Genomic DNA, 24,951 nt, shown 5'->3' with positions numbered 1-24,951 from the left:
CATATACCATACACCTAAGGCACTCCATGCATAATCTTGACCAAAAGATGAAAACAAGTTTGAAATGGAGGTGCCTCTGCAGACATGTTCAACTGGAAGCCCAGTTAACCTTCTGTCTCGTCAATTTCCATTTATTCATCAATGGTTCTCAGCCCAGATACGTAATAGAATTGAGCTTTAGAAAAAGAAAGGCCTAGCCGGGCGCGGTGGCTCACGCCTGTAATCCCAGCACTTTGGGAGGCCGAGGCAGGTGGATCACGAGGTCAAGAGATCGAGACCATCCTGGTCAACATGGTGAAACCCCGTCTCTACTAAAACTACAAAAAATTAGCTGGGCATGGTGGCGCGTGCCTGTAATCCCAGCTACTCAGGAGGCTGAGGCAGGAGAATTGCCTGAACCCAGGAGGCGGAGGTTGCGGTGAGCCGAGATCGCGCCATTGCACTCCTGGGTAACAAGAGTGAAACTCTGTCTCAAAAAAAAACAAAAAAAAAAAAAAAACGGTGACCGAAAAAAAAAGAAAAGGCCTATGCCCCAAGCGCCCTCCCCACAGCTTCTCACTTGGTTTGTCCAGGGTGAAACCCAGGCATGTTACCCAGAGAGTCTACCCAGATGTTTCTAAAGTACAGCCAGCATTGCAAATTACTGAGCTATTGGATAAGCGTCAGAGACTACCAAAGGTTTTACTCTTAAGGTATTTTTAAAGAAATCATTGTGTTAACTGATTGCTGTATAAATGAAGTCTTCGTATATAAATGTATTCTTAGTAAGGACTATCCCATGTATTCCTGAAACACACGGACACTACCTCATACACTGCAGTTCTAAAGATAAGCCCTGAATTGCTCAAAAAAGAAAGCATCACTAATTCTTATGCTCACTTTCAGATTTACAATGTCCATTACACCATGAGTATCAATGGGAAATTACAAGATGGGTCAATGGAAATAGATGCTGGGAACAACTTGGAGACCTTTAAAATGGGAAGCGGAGCTGAAGAAGCAATTGAAGTTAATGATTTCCAGAATGTAAGTATATTTCATGCATTTAGAGAGTTTAACCAGGCAAGCCTGGGGGACTTTTCTAATTCAGGGAGAAGCAGCATTTCTCACACACATCCAAATGGTAACTGTTCTTTATAGCAGTTGTAGACCACTAAGCCACATGTGTCATGCAGCACATTCTCGCTGAGAAAGGACCAAACTTTGTCCTTCATATTTGCAAAAGGAAAAAAACACTTCAGTTGTAAAATACCAAAAACACAACCAAAAACAAAAAGAACTACCTTTATTGAATTCATATACATAAGGATTAAGCTGTTTTGAAAAAAAAAATTTACTTCTAGGAAATTAAAGTTATGTCCCTAGAAATCAAAATAAAACTTGATTTTTAAAAATGGAAAAAAAAAACCCCACAATACTATAGCACTGAAAAGAGCAGGTTCTTCTTGGAATTATATAAAGTCTTGGCAGAAAGACTTGAAGGAGCTATTTCTTTTCAAGCAGATTTCTGTAATGTGATGAATAAAATGCTCCAAACTATCCTAGAATATTGCAAGATTTGAAATTTAAATTTCTGAAGAAGAGGGAAATTTTAATGACCTAATAATCTCATCAACAACAGGTGGAATCTATTTATATACTTTTCTCAATTCCGATTTCCTATTTAATTCAGAAAATTACCATGAGCAAATTCTCCCATTACAGCGTATGTTTTCTGACCATAGCATTTCAGAGATAAAACATTCACATCTCCTTTGAAGAGGAGACTGTTTTGTTTTGACTTTTTTTAACAAAAATTTAATTTACAGGCAATTTGAGACATTAAGCTGCGCATTAATGTGTCGGTGTACTCTGCAAACCAAAGTGTCACTCCAGGCCTAATTTCCTGTTGGCCAACGTAAATATTTTATGTTCTTTCATGTTTTAGGATAAGGAATAAGCATCACTATTTGTGTTCTCCTGTTAAATCTGCAGATGGTGTAGGTGAAACTTCATAATGAAAAAAGCCTCTTGAAAAGAATGTCTCTTCCGATAGTTTATTGGTCCACAAACAAACACCTCATCAACCCATCTTCCTCTGATTGATGAGAAAAGCTGAAGATGCTTTTCATTTGAGTGAAAGCATTCCTCTTGTTGGCACCAAAATATACCTCATAAGTCCATTTGAATACCCAACAGATGCCAACATTAGAGCTACTATGATGTTAGGTATTATCTGATCATGACAAGAACTGGCTATGTTCAGAATAGTCTCTGCTCTGGGGTCAGCCTCTGCAGCTCTGTATGTGCCCAGCTGCACTTTGTTTAGTCATAGCTTTGCAAATGATTTTGGTCAATGCACAAGTATAATTCCTCTGCACCTATTAAAGGCTTTTACTGCAAGACCCAGGACAGGGTAAAATCATTTTTTCTTTGTACTGCTCAATACAAACTAATAAAATGTGACTCCCCAACACACATCATTCAATCCAGAAATTGAATACCTGTGGTGTGCCACAATATTAAGATATGCAAAGGGAGCTACAAAGATGAATAAGAAAAGATTCTTCTTTCTTGAGATGTTCATGTATCAAAAATATTCTTTTAATATATTTTAATCCCAAACCTATATTTCTGTTTTATAATCCTTTGGTTCTTTTCTAATAATGGTATCGATTGTGTTTTGTTCTCATAGACCAACAGGGCCACAGATATTTTATAAACTGATCAATTCTCTTTGATAGCTTCCACATTTCTCTAAGTCAGAACTGGTGAGTAGAACATTTTTTTGATGGATAGAACCTGTTATGGGTTTAAACAAGCCTGAACTTTGAAAACACATGAATCAGCCACTATGGTACCTATGCTATTACTATCTCCTGTATTTTGAATCATCAAATTCAAGAAGCATGTATTGAGACCTACTGTGTGCAAGGGATGGTGCTAAGCAGGAGGAATGCAAAAATGATTGACACATCCCTCAAGGACCCTCCAGTTCAGTCCAGGAGGCAGACGCACACACAGAAACAGCTTCAGGTTAGCCTGGAAAACGTGTTGCAATGAACTATGAACAGAGAGGAAGCATCCTTGCTGAACAAGGCGTTGGAGCAGGGCTCACAGAGGTGGTGACAACCAAATCAGGTCCTGAAAAATGATTAGGATTTCAACTGTCAGAGAGGTAGGGGAAGGTTCTCTAGGCCCAGGGAAAAATAGTGAACATGAATGTGCAGGCTTGCTCCAGGGTTCTGATTCTAAGTAGCCCAGTTCAGCCTAACGCGGGGAAGGAAAGAAGATGGGGATGCAGGTGAGGCTAGATTATAAAAGGTTTTGAATTGTAAATGAACAGTCTCCCTGATTTACCTAGGACCCCACCGAGATTTTAGTAGAGCAAAGTGGAAAACAACCCCCCAGGGAGGGCAGCACTGGAAAAAAGTGCTCAAGCCTCTCCACCCTGAGAGATATAAAAGTGAAGTTCATTCATTTTGTATGAGTTACATTCTAGTTATACCCTCACAAGCACCAGTGCTGTTGCTTTAAGCCAACCCCCTCAGACTGCATGCGCCATTTATATAAGAAAAATCCTTAGAAGTTAAAAGAATAAACTGATGGGCATAGGGATGTTCACTGTATAATTCTTTTAAGTTTGTAAACATTTGAAATTTTTTATTTAAACAGCTAGAGAACATACAGATAGCATAACCTATCAGTTCGGCCTCCAACTATAAGATAAGGGAAAAATAAAATGAAACTAATGTATAGTAAATATATGGACTTCCGAGGTAAATGTTCAGTCAGGTGCCCTAGAAAGTCAAACACGTATAGCAGTAGTTGAATGACTGTCAATGCCACAGCCCAAAAAAGACAGACACAAGTGTTTGTTGGCAACTTAAACACTATGTAATTTTCTCAGACAGTGAAGAAAAGTACTGTTTTCTCTCCATTTCACAGTAATTGCATTCCTAGGAAATTTGTTGTACATTAAGACTATGCCAAAAATTACTTGGTGTTTACATATAAAACAATGTTGGGTTCTAGGCACTGATATTTACAAACAGGTTTTTTTCCTCCAACCCAGGACAGTTAGTTCTTCAGGACGGCCCCAGGCTCTACCAGACCTGACGTCCATGGGCCCTGTGCAGCAGAGGCCAGGAGTGCCCCCAGTCTTTGTGACAACAAAAAAACTCCAAGGATTTCTAAAGTGCCCTCTTGGGGACAGGAACTCCTACCATCCTTGGGTACCTCTGATTTAAGCCATAGAAATAGATGAGGTACCTTAGAAAGAAAAATAAATGTACAGCTAAGGTAAGATTGCCTCACTCTTTTGATAAAAGAATGTTAGATTCTTGGACTCTTCACTTCTCCCCCTTGCCAGCAAATTTCTTCATTATCACCAGCTTCTAAAGCCTTGTTTGTTCGCAGAAACAGGAGGTTTGCTTGGCTTTCTTGTGCTTCTTTTAGTTCCCTCCGTTTAATCTCTTAATATATCTGGCTGCTTGATATGGAGTTTTAGTTAGACATGGTGGTTAATACGTGTGAATTCTTTCCCACACTTCCCACCCCATGGGGGTTTCAGTTCTCGCTGTGGTGTGTCGACTGTCAGAATCAGCTTAATGCTAGATTCCCATTCAGTGCTGTGAATCCTTCAGTAGGATCAGCTCTCTCCTTTGGGGATATGGTGGTGGTTGCATAGCGTTCCCTCCACACATCTCACATTCAGGGGATGTGTTTGAAGTTAAGAGAATATGTCACATAAAGAGGCATCATCTCCCTCCCTGCCTTCTGTTTTTCAAACTATGAGTCCTAAGTTTACATGCCAGATAAGAGCAGCAGCCCTGCAGGAGCCAGCTTCCTCAGGCTGCGACACTGGAGGGCTTGTTAGAAACTTCAGATTTAAGGCCCCACCCCAGACCTACTGAATGGGAAACGGGGTGGGGAACGACACTGTTTCATTTAATCAGTCCTCCAGGTGATTTTTTAATTCTTTAAAAAATTGTTACATAATACTTTGTATCTTTATAGGATATACGTGATATTTTGTTACAAGAATAGAATGTGTAATAGGGTATTTGGTTATCATTTCTATGTGTGGGGAACATTTCAAGTCCTCTCTTCTAGCTACTTTGAAACATGAAATACATTGTTGCTAACTACAGTCACCCACTCTGCTTTTGAACATTAGAACTTACTTATTCTAACTGCATGTTTGTACCAACCATTAACCAACCTGTCTTCATTCCCCCAGCTCCACCCACATACCCTTCTCAGCCTCTGGTATCTATCATTACTACTTCCATGAGATCAACATTTTTAGCTTCCACATAGGAGAACATATGGCATTTGTCTTTCTGTGCCTGGCTTATTTCATTTAACATAATGACCTCCAGTTCCATCCATATTATGCAAATTACATGACTTCATTCTTTCCTATGGTCAAATAGTAATCCATTGTGGATATATACCAGTGATCCTTCTGCCTTCCAAGTAGCTGGGACTACAGGCACACAACACCACACCTGGCTAATTTTTAAATTTTTTTTGTAGAAATGGGGTCTCACCATGTTGTCCAGGCTGGTCTCAAACTTCTGAGCTCAAGCTATCCTCTTGCCTCAGCCTCCCAAAGTGTTGGGATTATAGGCATGAGACACTCTGCTTGGCCCTTTGTTATTCTTTTTCTTTATTTTTTGTCTGACTGGCTTATTTCAAAAGACTTGTCTTCAAGTTCTGACATGCTTGATACAGTCTTGTTGAATTTTTTTTTTTTTTTTTTTGAGACAGTCTAGTTCTGACGCCCAGGCTTGAATGTTATGGCACCATCTCAGCTCACTGCAACCTCTGCCTCCCGGGTTCAAGCAATTCTCTTGCCTCAGCCTCCTGAGTAACTGGGATTACAGGTGTGTGCCACTGTGCCCAGCTAAATTTTTTGTGGTTTTGGTAGAGACGGGGTTTCACCATGTTGGGCAGGCTGGTCTTGAACTCCTGCCCTCAGGTGATCCACCGACCTCAGCCTCCCAAAGTGCTGGGATTACAGGAGTGAGCCACCATGCCTGGCCTCCACTGTTGAATCTTTTAAGTGTATATTGTATTTCATTCAATGAATTCTTCAGTTCCATAATTTCTATTTGATTCGTTTTTATAATATACATCTCCTACTTAAATTTCTCATTCTATACTAAGATATGAATCAGAAATTTTATTTTCTGATTTGTCATGTTTTTCAGTATTCTTTTGTATCTCATGGAGCTTCTTTAATATCAATATTTAAAATGTTTTCTGGGATTTCATAAATTTGTTTTTGATTGCAATCTGTTGCTAGAGAATTATTGTATTCCTCTGGAAGTGTCATATTTTCTTGCTTTTTCATGCTTTCTGTATCCTTGCGTTGAAATCTGTGCATCTGGTCTAACAGTTTCTTATTCCAGTTTTTTAAATTTGTTTTTGTAGGGGCAGACTTTTGGTGTTAGTTAGGTAGGGCACTTAGGCTTTGATTCTGGGTGCAGGTGTCAGTCTAGTCTCTGTATGATTTTTTTTTTTAAGTTGTAAACAGCATCAGTGGTGTCTGTGATTCTCCTTGGTGGCTTAAGGTGTGGTTGTTAATAAGACTGTTCTGAAGTTTTGCTGGGTATCCAGGGGATTTTTGATACATGGGAAGGTTTGTGAGCCACTGATACAAAAGAAACTTGGGTCCAAAGCTTATTGTGATCATTTAAAAGCTTTGTTACCTTCAACACCTTTCTTCTTTATATGGTAGTCTTCAACTCTGGCATCAACCTTTTAAACTATAAACTCCTGGGGAGCTTTTAAGAATACCAATACCAGGGGTCCAAAGCAGACCAATCAAATTGGAATCTCTGGGAAAAGGCCCAGCCATCTGTGGTCTTAAACCCTCTCCAGGGAACGCAGGTGCAGTGAGAGCCAAGCCTCTGCAATAAGCCTTGGAGTTCCTCTTCTGTAAAGTGGGGATAATGCCCCTGTCTCTCTCTGAGTGAGCAGTAGTGCTGGGAGAAACCGTTGAAATGAGTTACATATGTATACATGATTAATTAAGCCACAAGGCAAATAATAAAGAGCTTGAGGAAGAATGAGCCTTTTCTTCTGTGTTCTGCAGTCTGTTACTCACCAGCTTCTGCAGGGCTCCTGGCTCCGAGACTACATAAGGTAGAACTATCCATGAATCCGCTGCAGCACGATTTACATTTAATTTTCTTCTTCATTGTAAAGGGCTGAATCCTGACCCAGGATCCCTAGGTTCTAAGTGTTTTCTTCCCCCAATTCCTTATCACTGGCCCTGGTACTGTTTCTATATCATCCCAACACTGTCTCAACTCAATAGAGGACCAATAAGGTTCAGATTTGTGCTAGTATCTACATTATTATACCATAAAAATTGTAGACCTTTAATATTATTTTAGGTTCACTAGTCCTAAAACTAAAAACAGCAGTGGGAGAGTAAGCATTCTTGGGACAGAACATCCTGTTACCCTTCATGTCCTCTGCGGTTAGAATCTGGGCTGTGCTGTCAGCCAAGACTGGAGCTTTGCGGCTGATGTTTCCCTTGAGGCAGGTCCTAGGCAGATCAAGAGAAGATACTGTTTATATCTCTCAGGAGACAAAAAAAGACAAAACATCCAAGTCCTTGGGTAAGGTATAGAAGCAAAGTTCAGGCCCTGGTGCTGTAGAAAATTTTACTGCTTACTCTGCACTCAGTAACTTAGAAGAATTCTAAATTCAAAGAATTCATTAATTTGACCAACATCTTTTGAGAACATTTGTGGAGTCACCAAAAAAGAAAAAAAAAGAAAAGATTTAAATACTGATCTCAAGAAGCTTATACCTGGGTCAGCCATGTATAACTGAGTGAGCATCCCAGCTGAGGAATGAAGACGGGAGGACTCATGGGAAAGCAGAGGAAAGACAGTTGCTTAGGCTGAAATGTCCAGAGAAGGCTGCACGGAGAAGGTGGCAAGTCATCTGAGCTCTGAATATAGATGGAATAACTAACATATTCTGTCCCAGCTTAAATATCATCCCCTCATTGAGTTACCTCTTTTGACTATGCTGTCTAAATTACCACCCCATCTTTCCTGTCTTGTTTTTCTTCATAACAGGTATTACCTGACTTTATCTCTGTTTTTGTTTTTGAGATGGAGCCTTTCTCTGTTACCCAGCCTGGAGTGCAGTGCTAATCTTGGCTCTCTGCACCCTCCGCCTCCCAGATTCAAGCGATTCTCCTGCCTCATCCTCCTGAGTAGCTGGGATTACAGGCACCCGTAGCTGGGATTACAGGGGCCCGCCACCACAGCAGACTAGTTTTTGTATTTTTAGTAGAGATGGGGTTTCACTATGTTGGCCAGGCTGGTCTCGAACTCTTGACCTCAGGTGATCTGCCCACCTTAGCCTCCCAAAGTTCTGGGATTACAAGCATGAGCCACCGCACCCGGCTTTTTTTTATTATTGGTAAAAAATGCTAAAAGATAAATTCCATGAAGGCAGTTCCATCTCTTTTTTTCATCCCTATCCCCAGCACCCAGAACAGCATCTGGAACACAGTAGACTCTCAATAAACTGAGTAAATGAACAAATGGATAGATGGATGGATACACTTTTGTTTCATAGGGCATCACAGGAATTCGTTTTGCTGGAGGAGAGAAGTGCTACATCAAAGCGCAAGTGAAGGCTCGCATTCCTGAGGTGGGCGCCATGACCAAACAGAGCATCTCCTCCGAACTGGTGGGTACCAACATGCCTGGGACAGCGAGAGTGTTTGGCAAATTGTTTGAAGGCACAACCCTTTCAGTTTTTATTTTTATTTTGATTGAGATAGAGTCTCGCTCTAGAGTGCAGTGTTGCGATCTTGGCTCACTGCAACCGATTCTTCTGTCTCAGCTTCCCAAGTGGCTGGGACTACAGGCACACCACCACGTCCAGCTAACTTGTTGTATTTTTACTAGAGACGAGGTTTCACCATGTTGGCCAGGCTGTCCTTGAACTCCTGGCCTCAACTGATCTGCCCGCCTCGGCCTCCCAAAGTGCTGTGATTACAGGAGTGAGCCACCGCGCCCAGTTTGAAGGCACAACCCTTTTGGTTTCTAGTATCTGGATAGGTTCATGACCAGACCATAAATTCTATTTCTTCTCTGCCAAAGGAATTTAAACTGTTTTTGTCCTACTGGGGTCAAAGGGTTCCTCTCACATGATATAGTATATTTAAACATTTTGGGAAGCCACATTTTAAAGTGCATAAAGGGGCTGGGTGCTCATATGGCCTTATGTGCCTGAGGTTAGGGAACTAGCTGATCTGTGATTAAGACTCCACAATAGATGCAGGCACGGTGGCTCACGCCTGTAATCCCCCCACTTTAGGAGGACGAGGTGGGCGATTCATTTGAGGCCAGGAGTTCAAGACAAGCCTGGGCAACATGGAAAACTCTGTCTCTACTAGAAATACAAAAAAATTAGCCGGGCGTGGTGGTGTGTGCCTATAGTCCCAGCTACTCAGGGAGCAGAGGTGGGAGGATCACTTGAGCCCGGGACACTGAGGCTGCAGGGAGCTGAGATAGCACTACTCCATTCCAGGCTGGGTGACAGAGAGACCCTATCTCAACAAACAAACAAACAAAAAAGAGACTCCACAATAAAGACAAAGGACTCCATTAGATAGAGTCTTCATTAAAGGGACCCACAACAGCTGATCACACAGCCTCCACTGGAAAGCAGCCACAGGGCACTCATCTCCCACCCCCACTCCAGCCAGCTTCACTGAGGGTGGTTCTAATCATTTTGCCCTACCTTAAGCTGAGATAGCTCCTCCTACAACTTCTTCCCATTGGTTCAGGTTCAGCCCATTGAAGCTACACAAGGTATATATAATTCCTTTTCTATGTGTCAAACCTGTGAGTTTTAAAACATGATTCTTTCATTTATTATTAACAACTCGCCTTTGAATTTGATTTTTTAAAACTTACTTTAGGAGTTGTATACAGAGTTCTAAAGACACATTTAACAACAATGCATTACTTTTCATGGTAGTTTAGGACTTACAAAGTGGTCCCATTGATTATTGTCTTTTATTTGAATTGTGGCAGGATAGGGTGGAGAGAAAATGGTCTTTGAAGTCAAAAAACATGGGTTTACATCCCAGCTCTGATACTCCCTATGGATACTGTCGTCTGCAAGCTGGGGGTATGCATACTGTGCCCGTGGCCCTCGGATCTACTTGATGGTTGACAGAGGGCTGCTGCTCGTTGTTGTTAATTTTATTATGATCATCTTTGATCCTCCCAGCATTCCTGAGAGGGAGGGAAAGCAAGTATCAGCTCCCTCAAGGCAAAAGAGGAAAACTGGGTAAGCAAAGGTGCCTGGAAACTGCCTGAGTGTTTGCCCCCATAGGAGCAGCTGCAAGCAATGTCTCAAAACAAAGCTAAAAAACAAACCTGTGAGTTTGTAAAGCTGGCTACCATTCCCGTTTCCTCTTTTCTACTCCACTTCCCCAACATCCATCCTGTGAGCTGTATTCCAAACCTTCCTCACTCCCGTGATTCTCTCCTGATGGTGTTCCAGCTGGTTCATTATGAGCTGTGCTGTTCAGAATCAAAGGCCATCTTCTTGTTGTGAATATGTTATACCAAGTATAAAAATGGGACCAAGACCTCCTTTGTTCAGACCCTTGAACTGCTTTTATTGCATTCCCATTTTTTATAGTCATATCCCTCAGTTTCTGTCATGAAGACTTTAGTGAACTAGAATCCTTGCCATTTTCCCTATAAACATACCCAGAACTTGTTCTCCTCTCCTGCCTTCTACAAGGACCAATTCCCCAATGATGGCTGACCCAGATTCAATCATAAGTTTGCAGTATACTTTCTGGGTTTTAAATACATTTTTCCCCGATTTTTAAAAACAATACCGTGTTACTGTAGGAAATTTGAGAGATATATAAAACTATAGAGATGGCCAAATAGGAACAGCTTCAGTCTGCAGCTCCCTGCGAGATCAACAGAGAAGACAGGTGATTTCTGCATTTCCAGCTCACTTCTGTGGGCGGTACCCACTGTCTAACCAGTCCCAGTGAGATATTCTGGAATCTTCTGGTTTGCGGGTTGCGAAGACCATGGGGAGAGCGTAGTATCTGGGCTGAAATGCACCGTTCCTCATGGCATGGTCCCTCATGGCTTTCCTTGGCTAGGGAATGGAGTTCCCCAACCCCTTGTGCTTCCCAGGTAAGGAGATGCCCCACCTTGCTTTGGCTCACTCTCCATGAGCTGCACCCACTGTCTAACCAGTCCCAACAAGAAGAGACAGTTACCTCAGTTGGAAATGCAGTGCGTACACCACCAGGGCACTGGGTTTCAAGCACAAAACCGGGTGACCATTTGAGCAGACACAGAGCTAGCTGCAGGAGTTCTTTTTTCATAGCCCAGTAGCACCTGGAACGCCAGCAAGACAGAGCCGTTTACTCCCCTAGAAAGTGGGCTGAAGCCAGGGAGCCAAGTAGTCTGGCTCAGCAGATCCCACCCCCATGGAGCCCAGCAAGCTGAAACCCACTGGCTTGAGATTTTCGCTGCCAGCACAGCAGTCTGAAGTGGACCTGGGATGCTCGAGCTTGGTTGGGAGAGGAGCGTCAGCCATTACTGAGGCTTGAGTAGGTGTTTTTCCCTCATAGTGTAAACAAAACCACCAGGAAGTTCAAACCGAGTGGAGCCCACCACCGTGTGGCAAAGCCACTGTAGCCAGACTGCCTCTCGAGATTCCTCCTCTCTGGGCAGGGCATCTCTGAAAGGAAGGCAGTAGCCCTAGTCAGGGGCTTATAAATAAAACTCCCATCTCCCTAGGACAGAGCACCTGGGGAAAGAGGCAGCTGGGGCACAACTTCAGCAGACTTAAGTGTTCCTGCCTGCTGGCTCTGGAGGGCAACAGATCTGCCAGCACAGCACTCGAGCTCAGCTAAGGAGCAGACTGCCTCCTCAAGTGGGTCCCTGACCCCCTGTGCCTCCTGACTGGGAGACACCTCCCAGGGGGCTCAGCAGACACCTCATACAGGAGAGCTCCACCTAGCATCTGGCAGGTGCCCCTCTGGGACGAAGCTTCCAGAGGAAGGAATAGGTAGCAATCTTTGCTGTTCTGCAGCCTCTGCTGGTGATACCCAGGCAAACAAGATCTGGAGTGGACCCCCAGAAAACTCCAGCAGACCTGCAGCAGAGGGGCCTGACTGTGAGAAGGAAAATTAACAAACAGAAAGAAATAACATCAACAAAAAGGATGTCCACACAAAAACCTCATCTGAAGGTCACCAACATCAAAGACCAAAGGTTAATAAATCGGTAAAGATGGGGAAAAAACAGCACGAAAAGTCTGAAGATTCCAAAAACCAGAATGCCTCTTCTCCTCCAAGGAATCACAACTCCTTTCATGCAAGGGAACAAAACTGGATGGAGAATGAGTTTGATGAACTGACAGAAGTAGGCTTCAGAAGCTGGGTAATAACAAACTCCTCCGAGCTAAAGGAGCATGTTCTAACCCAATGCAAGGAAGCTAAGAGCCTTGAAAAAAGATTAGAGGAATTGCTAATTAGAATAATCAGTTTAGAGAAGAACATAAATGACCTCATGGAGCTGAAAAACATGGCACAAGAACTTCATGAAGCATACACAAGTATCAATAATTGAATCGATCAAGAGGAAGAAAGGGTATCAGAGACTGAAGATCAACTTAATGAAATAAAGTGTGAAGACAAGATTAGACAAAAAAAGAATGAAAAGGAACAAACAAAGCCTCCGAGAAATATGGGACTATGTGAAAAGACCAAACTTGTGTTTGATTGGTGTACCTGAAAGTGATGGGGAGAATGGAACCAAGCTGGAAAACACTCTTCAGGATATTATCTGGGAGAACTTCCCCAACTTAGCAAGACAGGCCAACATTCAAAGTCAGGAAATACAGAGAACACCACAAAGATACTCCTCGAGAAGAGCAACCCCAAGACACATAATCATCAGATTCACCAAAGTTGAAATGAAAGAATGTTAAGAGCAGCCAGAGAGAAAGGTCAGGTTACCCACAAAGGGAAGCCCATCAGACTAACAATGGATCTCTCTGTAGAAACCCTATGAGCCAAAGAGAGTGGGGGCCAATATTCAATAATCTTAAAGAACTTTCAACCCAGCATTTCATATCCAACCAAACTGAGCCTCATAAGCAAGGGAGAAATAAAATCCTTTACAGACAAGCAAATGCTGAGAGATTTTGTCACCACCAGGCCTGCCTTACAAGAGCTCCTGAAGGAAGCACTAAACATGAAAAGGAAAAACCAGTACGAGCCACTGCAAAAACATGCCAAATTGTAAAGACCATCAACACTATGAAGAAACTGCATCAACTAATGGGCAAAATAACCAGCTAGCATCAATGACAGGATCAAATTCACACATAAAAATATTAACCTTAAATGTAAATGGGCTAAATGCCCCAATTAAAAGACATAGGCTGGCAAGTTGGAGAAAGAGTCAAGACCCATCAGTGTGCTGTATTCAGGAAACCCATCTCACGTGCAAAGACACACATAGGCTCAAAATAAAGGGATGGAGGAAGATTTCCCAAGCAAATGGAAAGCAAAAGAAAGCAGGGGTTGCAATCCTAGTCTCTGATAGAACAGACTTAAACCAACAAAGATCAAAAAAGACAAAGAACATTACATAATGGTAAAAGGATCAATGAAAGAAGAGCTAACTATCCTAAATATACATGCACCTAATACAGGAGCACCCAGATTCTTACAGCAAGTTCTTAGAGACCCACAAAGAGGCTTAGACTCCCACACAATAATAGTGGGAGACTTTAACACCCTACTGTCAATTAAAAATAACTATTTTTAAATACCATTATTTACCATGGTAAATAAATTCACCATGACAGTGAAAGCTTTTCTATTTAAATCTTTGCATTTGATTCTTAGGCCATAGAGGTAGATGATTTGTCCTGTGTTTTAGTTGTTTGTGTCATGCATGATGGATCCTCTAGTGGACAGAAACAAACTCAGACAATACATTTGTGTGAATTAGGAATACGTTTGGCTGTCAGTAGTGGAAAATTCCCCTTAGAGTAAATTAAACAAACAGGATCTGTTTTTCCCCACAGTAAGTAAGTGGAGGCAGGTGGCTGCAGGCATTGGCTCGGTGGCCAGCAATCCTGTGATTTTTAAAAATCTTGCCTTCCAACTCCAATTGTTGTTGCCACTGCTCAACCTCTTCCTAACTTCTTTAGTTGGCATTCAAGTAAAAATGTCAGGAAGAAAGAGGTTGAGCAATATCAACCATGACTTCCCTTAGGAAAAGCAGAAGGCCTCCCAGGCCCCCAGCATACTTTGGCCTGGATCTCACTGGCTGGCACTGGTCATCCAGGCACCCCAGACTGCTGGAGAACTAGAGAAAGCAAGTGTCTCTCCTGGGGCTGGGCTCATTGCTGCTTCCAATAAAAGAAGGTCTATGTTACAAGGCAGGTGGGGAGGAAGGAGATTGGGTAGGCAACCGAAAGTACATACCTCAAGATTTATTTAACATTCTCAGCTTGGAGGATGCATCTATATGCATTATCCCAATCACCCCACTCTTCCCCACACACTTTAGACTAAGATGGGGTAGATTTATGTACCACTTGCTTTCATAAATTTTTCATCAGTTTTGTATAACTTTAAAAAGCTACAGTACTCAAAGAGCATTCATTTCCTGGATGGAGCCATTTAATTTAAGGTAAATAACTGGATTACCTGACTGTTAGCTTCCTCCAATAACTTTAAGTTGTTTTAATGCAGTCGTAAGCCTGAGGGAGAAAGCATAAATGAAGTACTGCTTTTAGCTAAAAATTAGGATAAAACATTTTAATTTCTCCAAGCTATTGCAAACTAATAAATACATGAAAGGAACAACCTGGCAAGATAAATCTGTCTCCTGGGTTATCAAACCATTCTCAGCATTTCACTGTGGAAGAAAATCCAGAGTTTAACTTTGAAATCTCAGTGGTGTGCTTGATGTGAGGAACATCTGAAATATGTGTTGTTATAACTGGGAAATGGAGAAATGGTTTATGTTAAATAATACTTTGAACTGAAGACATTAAAGAACCAATCACTTGCATTTTCCATTGTTGTTCGGAAGCTACAAAACAAAACCCCACAAGATTTTCACTTCAAATGAAGGGCTCCTCTGTCCTTTGTAGGATTCCAGGGTTCATTCAATTGCTTTTCCTCAAAAACACCTTTGATCAAAAACATTAGATTAACCTAAATCTCAAAGTTGGTATCAAGTAATTTTCACTTCAACTCAGGGTACTTATATTCACACGGTACAGCTATCCAGAGGCAGGGCCACAGGAGGAGGGGTGCTGAATATTGTGAAAAGAGCTACAGAGAGAAGAGATTAGAATCTTAAAAGTGCATGCATGTACACACACACGAGCATGCTCGGAATTCTCATTAGTTTTTCATAAGGCAAAATAACCTTTTAGCAACACATGACTCAATACGCAGCATGTTTCACTGTCCTCTTTGCTCAAATGCAATCGTTTTTACTTTCAGGAAGGCAAGATCATGCCAGTCAAATACGAAGAAAATTCTCTTGTCTGGGTGGCTGTAGATCAGCCTGTAAAGGACAACAGCTTTCTGAGTTCTAAGGTCTTAGAACTCTGTGGTGACCTTCCTATTTTCTGGCTTAAACCAACCTATCCAAAAGGTAACATTTTAAATTCTCTTAGTGCTGTTTACATCGCTCCCTGTTGATGCATGTGAGGTTCCTTCAAGGCCCTCCACCGGCCTGAGCATGTAGCAAGGAGGATAAATCAGGATGCATGTCGCAGTGTTCTCAGTAATTAGCATGAGAGATGAAAGCAGGAAAATGACAGCCCGTGACTGTTGCAGGGAAGGGAGGGAGCAGTACGGTTAACAGGAGGCAGACTGGGAAGACAACGCCACGGCATTACCTGCAGCTTTTATTTATGATGCTCCCACTTCTTTCCGCTCTGCCCCTTAATCTCAGTTGTTTGCACCTTCCAATTGTACATTTTTAAATTTCTAAGGCATAGAATCAAGGGACTAAGAAACTGTCATACCGCCGAGTCTTTATTGCACTCAAACCTAGAATTATGGGACAGCCAAAAGCTGCTGTGGGTATAGGCGGAGATTCCTCAAGTTCAGAGCTTGAATATTAGCTTCCAAGTCCAGTGAAAATAAATGCAGACTCCCTGGGGTTCACAGCTAGGTTGGAGCATATCTTTGAGCTATTTCCGGGTGATGAAGAACAGGTGAGCTTGGTGGGCCTCACTCTCCCTCCTGAGTTTCTCCTGTCCTCCGAGTTCTCTCTCTATTTCTAATGCAGTCACCACGCTGGCCTCCCAAAGGCCTATTTTGTAGCTTTGCGTCAAATGTGGGGAAAAAAGGCCTTTCTCCCAGCACAGCTGAGAGAGGCTAATGTTTTCTGAAAGATTTTATGGAACACTAGGAAATAGCAGCATGGAAATAAAGAAAATATAGGCCTTTAAAACTGCTAGACTTGGCGGACAGGCAGGGAGAAGACTGGGCAATTAGGGTTGAATAGGTACCGTTTCATTTTTTGTAAGGGGAAAAATGTTCTAGAGGGTGATGATGATTGCACAGCAATGTGAATGTACTTCATGCCATTGCATTGTACACTTAAAAATGGTTCACGTGGTACATTTCATTATGTATATCTTACAATTTTTAAAAATACCCACCTGGCTTAGGAAGTGCAGGTTTCTGATTCTGCCATGACTAAATTATTCTTATGGTTCACAAGTTCCATTCCGTCCCAAATGTGGATAAAAGCCTGGAGGAGGCAGATAGGATTCAGTGACAAGCACTGGCAGAGCCGCCTGGCACAGTGGGCTGAGAAGGATCTCGAGACCACGTGCAGGCTCTATAAGAAAGAATTCCACACGCAGGCAGCAGGGGCTGGCTGGCTGGAGCGTGCAGGAGAGGGGCTGCCAAATGGGCCAAGGAGGTGGTTGCAGGTGGGGCTGGAGAGGCTGCCAAGTGGGTGGTCACAACTCACAGTTCTATGACGGCTTGCCACTGGCTTTGTATTCCACACCTGCCACCACCTGGGTGGGCCTTCTTATTTCCATGGCCCAGGAACCTTTTCCTTTTCCAGTTGAGGACAGGAGTCTGAAGTGTGCTACCCGTTAGAGCTCTCCCCAGTCACACTGTCTGAGGACAAGCCTCTTACCCAGAGAGTTCATTCACTCATTTGAGAGACACTCATGAGGACCACTATGTGCCACGTACTTGTAGGTACTTGAGGTGCATCCGTGAATAGAATACACAATAACGCATGTCCTTAAGGAGTTTTACATTGTAGCAAGGGGAGACAGTAAATAAACATTAAATTAAAGTAAGAAAATTGTATAATATGATACAAGGTGCTATGGAAAATCACAGTGCAGGGCCGGCCATGGGGTGGGCATTGGTGATCAGAGCACAGGATTACTGGCAGTGCTAAGACAACTGATCCGATGAGTAATTTCTCACTTGGGGAAAGAGCTTGTTCCCTATACATCCAAGATAAGGCCTGGTCCCTCCTAGCCCAATAGCATGAGCACATCTTAAGTATTCAATCACCACAACATCCACACAAGAATTACACATATTGTGTACACAAGAAAAGTGGAAAACACCTCAATGCCCCCAGATTAGAAAAGGTACATGTTGATATATCCAAAAATGGAATATTATAGATATTAAAAATGAAGGACTCCCCCTATCTCTTATAAGTACAGTTATATTTTATAATACAATCAAGAAAATAAGTCCCCCTCTGATGATGCCAGGATTCCTACCAGCTAATTCTAATGAAAACCCCACACTCCAGGGCCCAGTAGCCCGTGCCCTTGGATCTTGAAGCCAGCAGGTCATCAGTGTCACACAGCTGTATTATCAGAGACACTGGGAATGGCAGCTGCACACAGGTCAGAAGGGAAGGGGGAGAGCTAATAACACCTGCGGAGCTCTATGTGTCAGGCATGGTACTTGAGCATTACACTTTGTCCTCATTTAATCTTTACCAACAACTATTGGGGTAACTACTCATTCCCATTTTATAGATGAAGAAACTAAAGTTCACAGAGATAAGTATTGCCTAAGGTCATTTAGTTCGTTAAAAGAAGCAGAATTGTGATAAAATCCAGGTATTAATGGTGCCTCTCCAATATAATATCTATGGAAGCTACCAATGGTTTTAAAGCACATCTGAGTTCTCCTAAATAACAAAGCATGAGATAATCCACATCACCGAATATTTCAGTGCTTATTAGATGCAACACACTGTGCTAAAACCTTTAGACACAGATTCTCATTAACCCTATCACTACCCTATGAATTAGACATTATTATCCCCATTTTACAGATAATGAAACTGAGGCTGAGAGACACCAAAATCCAAGCTGTGTGGTACTTCCTACTTTTTTTTTTTCTGAGATGGAGTTTCATGCTTGTCACACAGGTTTGAGTGCAGTTGGTGCAATCTCAATTCACTGCAACCTCTGCCTCCCGGTTCAAGCGATTCTCCTGTCTCAGCCTCCTAAGTAGCTGGGATTACAGGTGCCTGCCACTACACTCTGCTAATTTTTGTTATTTTTAGTAAAGACAGGGTTTCACCATGATGACCAGGCTGGTCTCGAACTCCTGACCTCAGGTGATCCACCCGCCTCAGTCTCCCAGAGTGCTGGGATTACAGGCATGAGCCACCACTCCTGGCCTGTATTTTTGTTAATGGGCAGCCATCAGCTCCGCTTCAGGACCCATGAGGCTGTGTGGTAAACTAGAGCCAGGAAGTTTGCACTGGGCACCTAGCTATGCCTGTGATCTTGGCCAAGTCATTTGGCCTTTCTGAGCCTTGATGCCCTCACATATAAAGGCATTTGCTTTTTCTATTCCATAGGATTTTTAAAAAGAATAAACCAACATAATATTTCCCTTGCAAACTATAAAGCTTTATACTGATACAATCAATCCATTAGGAATACTTAGGACTGCAATTAACAGAATATTTCATCAACAGTGGTTTCAACAAATACAGATTTATTTTTTTCATATAGCCAGGAGTCTAGAGAGAGGAGGTTTTTGACACTATCAGCTATTCAATGATACCATCAAGTCTCTTTTGGTTACCATTTTACTACCTGTAGTATGCTGGCTTATGGTGCCTATCACTTCATAGTCATAGTTGGCTCTCATAACTCCAGATATCACATCTGCGTTCAAGGAAGGAAAACAAGACAGGGAAGCCTATCTGTCTCCTTTTACCGAGAAAACAAAAGCTTTCCCAGAAACTGCACTAGCATATTCTGCTGATGTCTCCCTGGTCAGATATGTCTCACCTGGCCACTTCTAATTGCAAGGAAGCTGGGGAAACGTGTGGTGGTTTATTTTCTCAGCCCCAGTAGTGATGGCAGACCAAAAGAAAGAGGGAAGGTGGTGTTGAGGTTTGCCAGGCCATCTTACAATGTTGGTTTCCATTCCTATTACAAAACCAAATTGAGATTATTTGTATGTTTAACTACTAGCCCAAGACTCTAAAATGTGCTTTTTCATTACAAACATCAGTAAAAAAACTTTTAAAGCATCTGGTCATACACACACTTTGATTTCCTTTTCCTATGTTTTTCACCCTGATAAACACAGATCTAATTTCCTTAATTGTTCACATAAAGGGATTAATTTACAGAATTTTTTGCAGAAATCCAGAGGGAAAGAAGAGAAGTGGTAAGAAAAATTGTTCCAACTACCACAAGAAGACCACGCAGTGGACCACAGGGCAGCCCAGGTGCTGGAAGACTGAATAATGAAACCAGACCCAGTGTTCAAGAGGACTCACAAGCCTTCAATCCCGACAATCCTTACCACGTGCGTGTCGGTGCTTTATGACAGACCTGCTTAGACAGATGCATTAAACATAGTGCCGAGGCCAGGTGTGATGGCTCATGCCTGTAATTCCAGCACTTTGTAAGGCGAAGGTGGGCGGATCATGAGATCAGGAGTTCAAGACCAGCCTGGCCAACATGGTGAAACCCTGTCTCTACTAAAGATACAAAAAATTAGCCAGGTGTGGTGACACGTGCCTGTAATCCCAGCTACTCGGGAGGCTGACGCAGGAGAATCACTTGAACCTGGGAGGCGGAGGTTTCAGTGAGCCAAGATCAGGCCATTGCACTCCAGCCTGGGTGACAGGGCGGACTCCGTCTCAAACAAACAAACAAACAAACAGTGCTGAAATGGTGTTTGTACTTGAGATTTCAAATGATCATTTAGTATTCAACTTCTCAATTATTTTAAAAATACATCTTCACTTGATGCAGGGTTTTGCTTGTTTTTGAGACGGAGTTTTGCTCTGTTGCCCAGGCTGGAGTGCAGTGGCATGATCTCAGCTCACTGCAACCTCCACCTCCCGAGTTCAAGCGACTCTCCTGCCTCAGGTCCCCAAGTAGCTGGGATTACAGGCGCCGGCCACCACACTGGGCTGTTTTTGTATTTTTTTTTTTTTTTTTTAGCAGAGACAGGGTTTCGCCATGTTTGGGCAGGCTGGTCTTGAACTCCTGACCTCAGGTGATCCACCCACCTCTGCCTCCCAAAGTGCTGGGGATTACAGGTATAAGCCACCATGCCCAGCCTGTTGCAAGGTTTATAATTAAGGGTAAGAACGCTTACGCATTACCTCTGTAATGTAAAATCCTGATTGGCTGGTAACCCTTATTCAGTTGTTTTCTGTCCTTTCCTCTCTCATTTTTTGATTCACATGCAAATTCGTGAAAACAAATTCGTATCAGGAATTTATTTCAAAATGTTTCCTTGAGTGCTCCCTAGAGGCAACACAAGGAATTGGAAGTATTATCATTCCCTCTTTATATCCATTTTATTCATTTATTCAACATTCATTCATTTAGGCACCTGCTCTACCAGGCTCTGTGCACAGTCAGGAGAAGCTTCTGCCCTCAGGGGCTCTCAGTCCAGTTAGAGAATAGACCCATGTTAGATGTAAGATGCTTTAGGCTGAAACACTGAGAAGTGATATTTGTGAGGATGACACAAAGGTGCTAAAAACTCAAATCTTCCACAATATATTTACCACTATACTTTGCAGGGAATGAAAAAGTAAAGTAAGTATTTATTTGTTACTAGCTTTTAAAATAAAAAATACGGGCCAGGCGCAGTGGCTCACCCCTGTAATCTCAGCACTTTGGCAGGCCGAGGTAGGCGGATCACCTGAGGTCAGGAGTTCGAGACCAGCCTGGCCAACATGGTGAAAACCTGTCTCTACTAAAAATACAAAAATTAGCTGGGCGCAGGGATGAGCACCTGTAGTCCCAGCTACTTGGAAGACTGAGGCAGGAGAATCGCTTGAACCCAGGAGACGGAGGTTGCAGTGAGCCGAGATCGTGCTATTGCACTCCAGCGTGGGTGACAGAGTAAGACTTCAACTCATAAATAAATAAAATTTAAAAATAAAAAACACATGCAGAAATGTTTTAAAAACAGTCCAAAAAGGTATATTATGAAAAGTGTTTCCCTTCCACCCCAGACACCCTCCTAAAAGCAACCTATTAACAATGACTATTTGCCCAGTTTCTTTGCATAAGTACACACACAGACACGCATACATACACACACACACTTTTAAAACAAAACTTTTATACCTTGCTTTCTTTCCAGTTACAGTATTTTTCCTACGTAGTACCTTTTTCATTTAACGGCTATTCATTTAATAGTAACTCATTGTATACATAAATGTACAGAAATTTAACTAGTTATGTTTTCATGACTACAAATTATTTCCTTTTTGCTGTTGCAAGTACTGTTACAGGACACAATCTTGACTTGCAGGATTATGAGAAAGAGTAAATCAAGGTAATGCAGGTGGAGCTCTCAACACAGGGTTTGGAACACATAGGTGAGCAGTAGCTTTCTCAATGTTAGCTATTAGTATTATGCCTCTTTGTACACACATGGAAGTGTATCTTTAGCATAAATACTGAAGCATAAGTCTCCTGCATCGAAGTAGATTTACATTTTAATGGAGGATATCAATTGCCTTTCAAGGAATTACATCTACTGTATTGCCTGCAAACAGTAATGAAAGGACCCACTTATTATCAAACTTAAAAAAAAAAACTTTCACCAATTTCTTGGGTGTAAATTGTACCTCCTGGTTGTTTTATCTTGCCTGTCTTTAATTATGTGTAAGGTTGAGCATCTTTTCATATATGAAGTCATTTGCACGTTTTTCTATGTAGCCTATTCAGTCCGATACTATTTTATGTGTTGCAAATATATTTCCTAGTTTATCATTTTAAAAATATTTTAGAAAAATTTGGAGCAAAAAGTATTTTCTAAATAACCAAAGGCTTATCGGAAAATTCAGGACACCACATTACTTCACTCCCTTAGCTTGAATAATAATAATAAAAAAATCTGAGTAGGCAAACAAAATTTAATATAGTTTATTCCCTAGAGAGCTGGGCAGGCTGAATCTAGCTTCAGGTGTGAGGGCATTAGCACCTTTGTGGAAGGGAAGGATGTGATTTTGCCCTGGATCCAGTCTTGGAATAAGATAATAAATGATATTTTGATGACATAACTTGAATATAGATTGTATCAGATCATGTTGTTAATTTTGTGATAATGGCAATGTGGTTGTAAATCTAGGAAAATATCCCTATTTGGGGGTATATTATAATGAATGGACGGATGGATGGAATGTCACAATTCCTTCAATTCTCTTTAAATTCACTTCAGAATACTAGTTTAAAATACTGGTTTTGCTTTGATGGACATATAAATTATTTATCTTTTGCAGTTGCAGGAAGGGGAAAAGCAAATTTGACAATAGGTTAGCAACTGTCCAATCTAGATGAGTCTATTGGTGTTCAATATATAATCTTCTCTACTTTCCAGACTGTTTGAAAAAAAAATTTTTTTTTTGAGATAGAGTTTCGCTTGTTGCCCAAGTTGGAGTACAATGGCGCAATCTTGGCTCACTGCAACTTCCACCTCCCAGGATCAAGAGATTCTCCTGCCTCAGCCCCCCAAGTAGCTGGAATTACAGGTGTCCACCACCATGCTCGACTAATTTTTATTTTTAGTAGAGATGTGGTTTCACCATATTGGTCAGGCTGGTCTCAAACTCCTGACCTCAGGTGATACACCTGCCTTGGCCTCCCAGAGTACTGGGATTACAGGCGTGAGCCACTGCCCAGCTGAAATTTTTAATAACCTTCTCCATCCCAAATTAAGATGAAAGACTTTTTGTTTAAACACCAAAATCAGCTAACTTTAGGAAAGAGGCTCAAATTGAATCAAGAATTTAAAGATAAGAGCTTCCTGGGAATGTTTACTTCAATGCCATATTAAAAATAATACAGAACCTCTACCTTTAGAAGTAAATCCCTGAAAAGGAAAACCAGATATGCAAACCGGGCAGGTCTGGGAGAAATGGGAGTTCCTTTCAGTTCTGTAATCTCACCAGCAGTGAAAATGGAGATTTTTATTTCATCAATAAAATCCTGTGTTTATGTAACTATACTTACATAAAGAACTACAAAGTAAAGTTTAAGGCCTTGAATTTTACGTTTCTGTGGAGTCTTTTCCTGAGTCCCCTTTGTCCCCATTGAGATAACATCCCCATTCTGTACTGAAATGAAAGCAGGAGAAACCAAATGACTTGTGTTCTCAGAGCCAGTGCAACTAGAATTGAAATGTCTTTAGCCTAGATTGAATTTCAAAATGTGCTTCTAAGAGCCCTGGAAGCTGCTACTGCAAGAAGCCACAAGCTTCTGACTTAGAATTAGCAGTGGCAGAAATGCTACTTTTTATCAGAATGCTTCCTTTTTGCTTTCCTACTTAAAACAAGCTGAGTTACTGAGTGGAAACCATAGTTCATTAAAGGCATGGAGAAACTTCATGATATTGTTTTAAAAGACAAAACTTTCTAGTCAGTGACAAGTGAGGTAAGCGTAGAGTCCTTGGTGTCAGAAGGAATTCTGAATGACAGCAGGTTAACAAGATCGAAACTCTTTATAGTAGATTACGCTTTCTTGTAGCAGTGGAAAATTCGCAATCTTATTTAAAAATAACATGCATGCTATGACCTTCTCATTATGCAGTTATCACAAATAATTATCTTTTATTTCACAGCAGCAGGAAGGGGAAAGCATGACGTTCGACCCTAGACTGGATCACGAAGGAATCTGTTGTATAGAATGCAGGCGGAGCTACACCCACTGCCAGAAGATCTGCGAACCCCTGGGGGGCTATTACCCATGGCCTTATAATTACCAGGGCTGTCGTTCAGCCTGCAGAGTCATCATGCCATGTAGCTGGTGGGTGGCCCGTATCTTGGGCATGGTGTGAAATCACTTCATGTATCACGTCTTGAAAAGAACTAGCTGAAGAGACAACCAAAGCAGCATAAGGCATGTTGATGCCAGTGGGACCACAAAGTATTTTTACACTCCACTTGAGCAGTTATTCTTGAAAATCTTAACAGAATTTTTCTCAACTGTTTCCCAGAACTTTAGTATGTACAAATGTACTGAAAGGGTAGTTCAAGTCTAAACTGCCATAACCCCTTTATTACATGTTATTTTTTATTTGCTTTGCTTTGCCGTAAGTCTTCCTTGCTTGTATCTTCAAAGCTATTTTGAATAAACATGAAAAATTATTTACAATTTGTCAAAAATCTCAATTGTATACTTGAGTTCCTTTTAAGTCGTGAAAGTAACTCATTATTTGTACAGAATTCCTTAATTGTTCTTAATCTTTTTTGTTCTTCCTCTTGTAAATGTGCCCCCAGAATTTCCAGATAAAAACATACATTAGCAAAAAGGAAAGGATATATAATGGAATCTACCTAAAAGTGAACATTTTTAGCCTGTGTGGAAGCTCATGGGGAATTATTTGAGTGCACTGGCATGTGACCT

At 41.7% G+C, this 24,951-nt stretch overlaps 1 protein-coding gene across 4 annotated transcripts in view; it reads left to right on the top strand.

Annotated features, from left to right (window-relative positions):
- CNMD (chondromodulin) overlaps positions 1-24,703 on the top strand; it is a 30,264-nt gene extending 5,561 nt beyond the window's left edge. Inside the window, exons 3-7 of one of the 4 annotated variants that reach the window (XM_032277314.1) lie at positions 886-1,026; positions 8,593-8,706; positions 15,545-15,698; positions 19,716-19,882; positions 24,170-24,703. In XM_032277314.1, coding sequence (XP_032133205.1) covers positions 886-1,026; positions 8,593-8,706; positions 15,545-15,698; positions 19,716-19,882; positions 24,170-24,382 — 789 coding nt within the window. In that variant the 3' untranslated portion in view covers positions 24,383-24,703. Of the gene's footprint in view, positions 1-885; positions 1,027-8,592; positions 8,707-15,544; positions 15,699-19,703; positions 19,883-24,166 lie in introns of all 4 variants that reach the window. The other 3 variants (XM_032277313.1, XM_032277312.1, XM_032277311.1) reach the window with 3 other exon arrangements.
- Positions 24,704-24,951: the final 248 nt, after the last annotated feature.

This window comes from Sapajus apella, unplaced genomic scaffold, assembly GCF_009761245.1.
Source record: "Sapajus apella isolate SASKATOON/1434 unplaced genomic scaffold, GSC_monkey_1.0 scaffold9, whole genome shotgun sequence".
Taxonomy (NCBI): domain Eukaryota; kingdom Metazoa; phylum Chordata; class Mammalia; order Primates; family Cebidae; genus Sapajus; species Sapajus apella.
The sequence above is the reverse complement of the archived record's forward strand: the minus strand, read 5'-3'. Positions and strand labels throughout refer to the sequence as shown.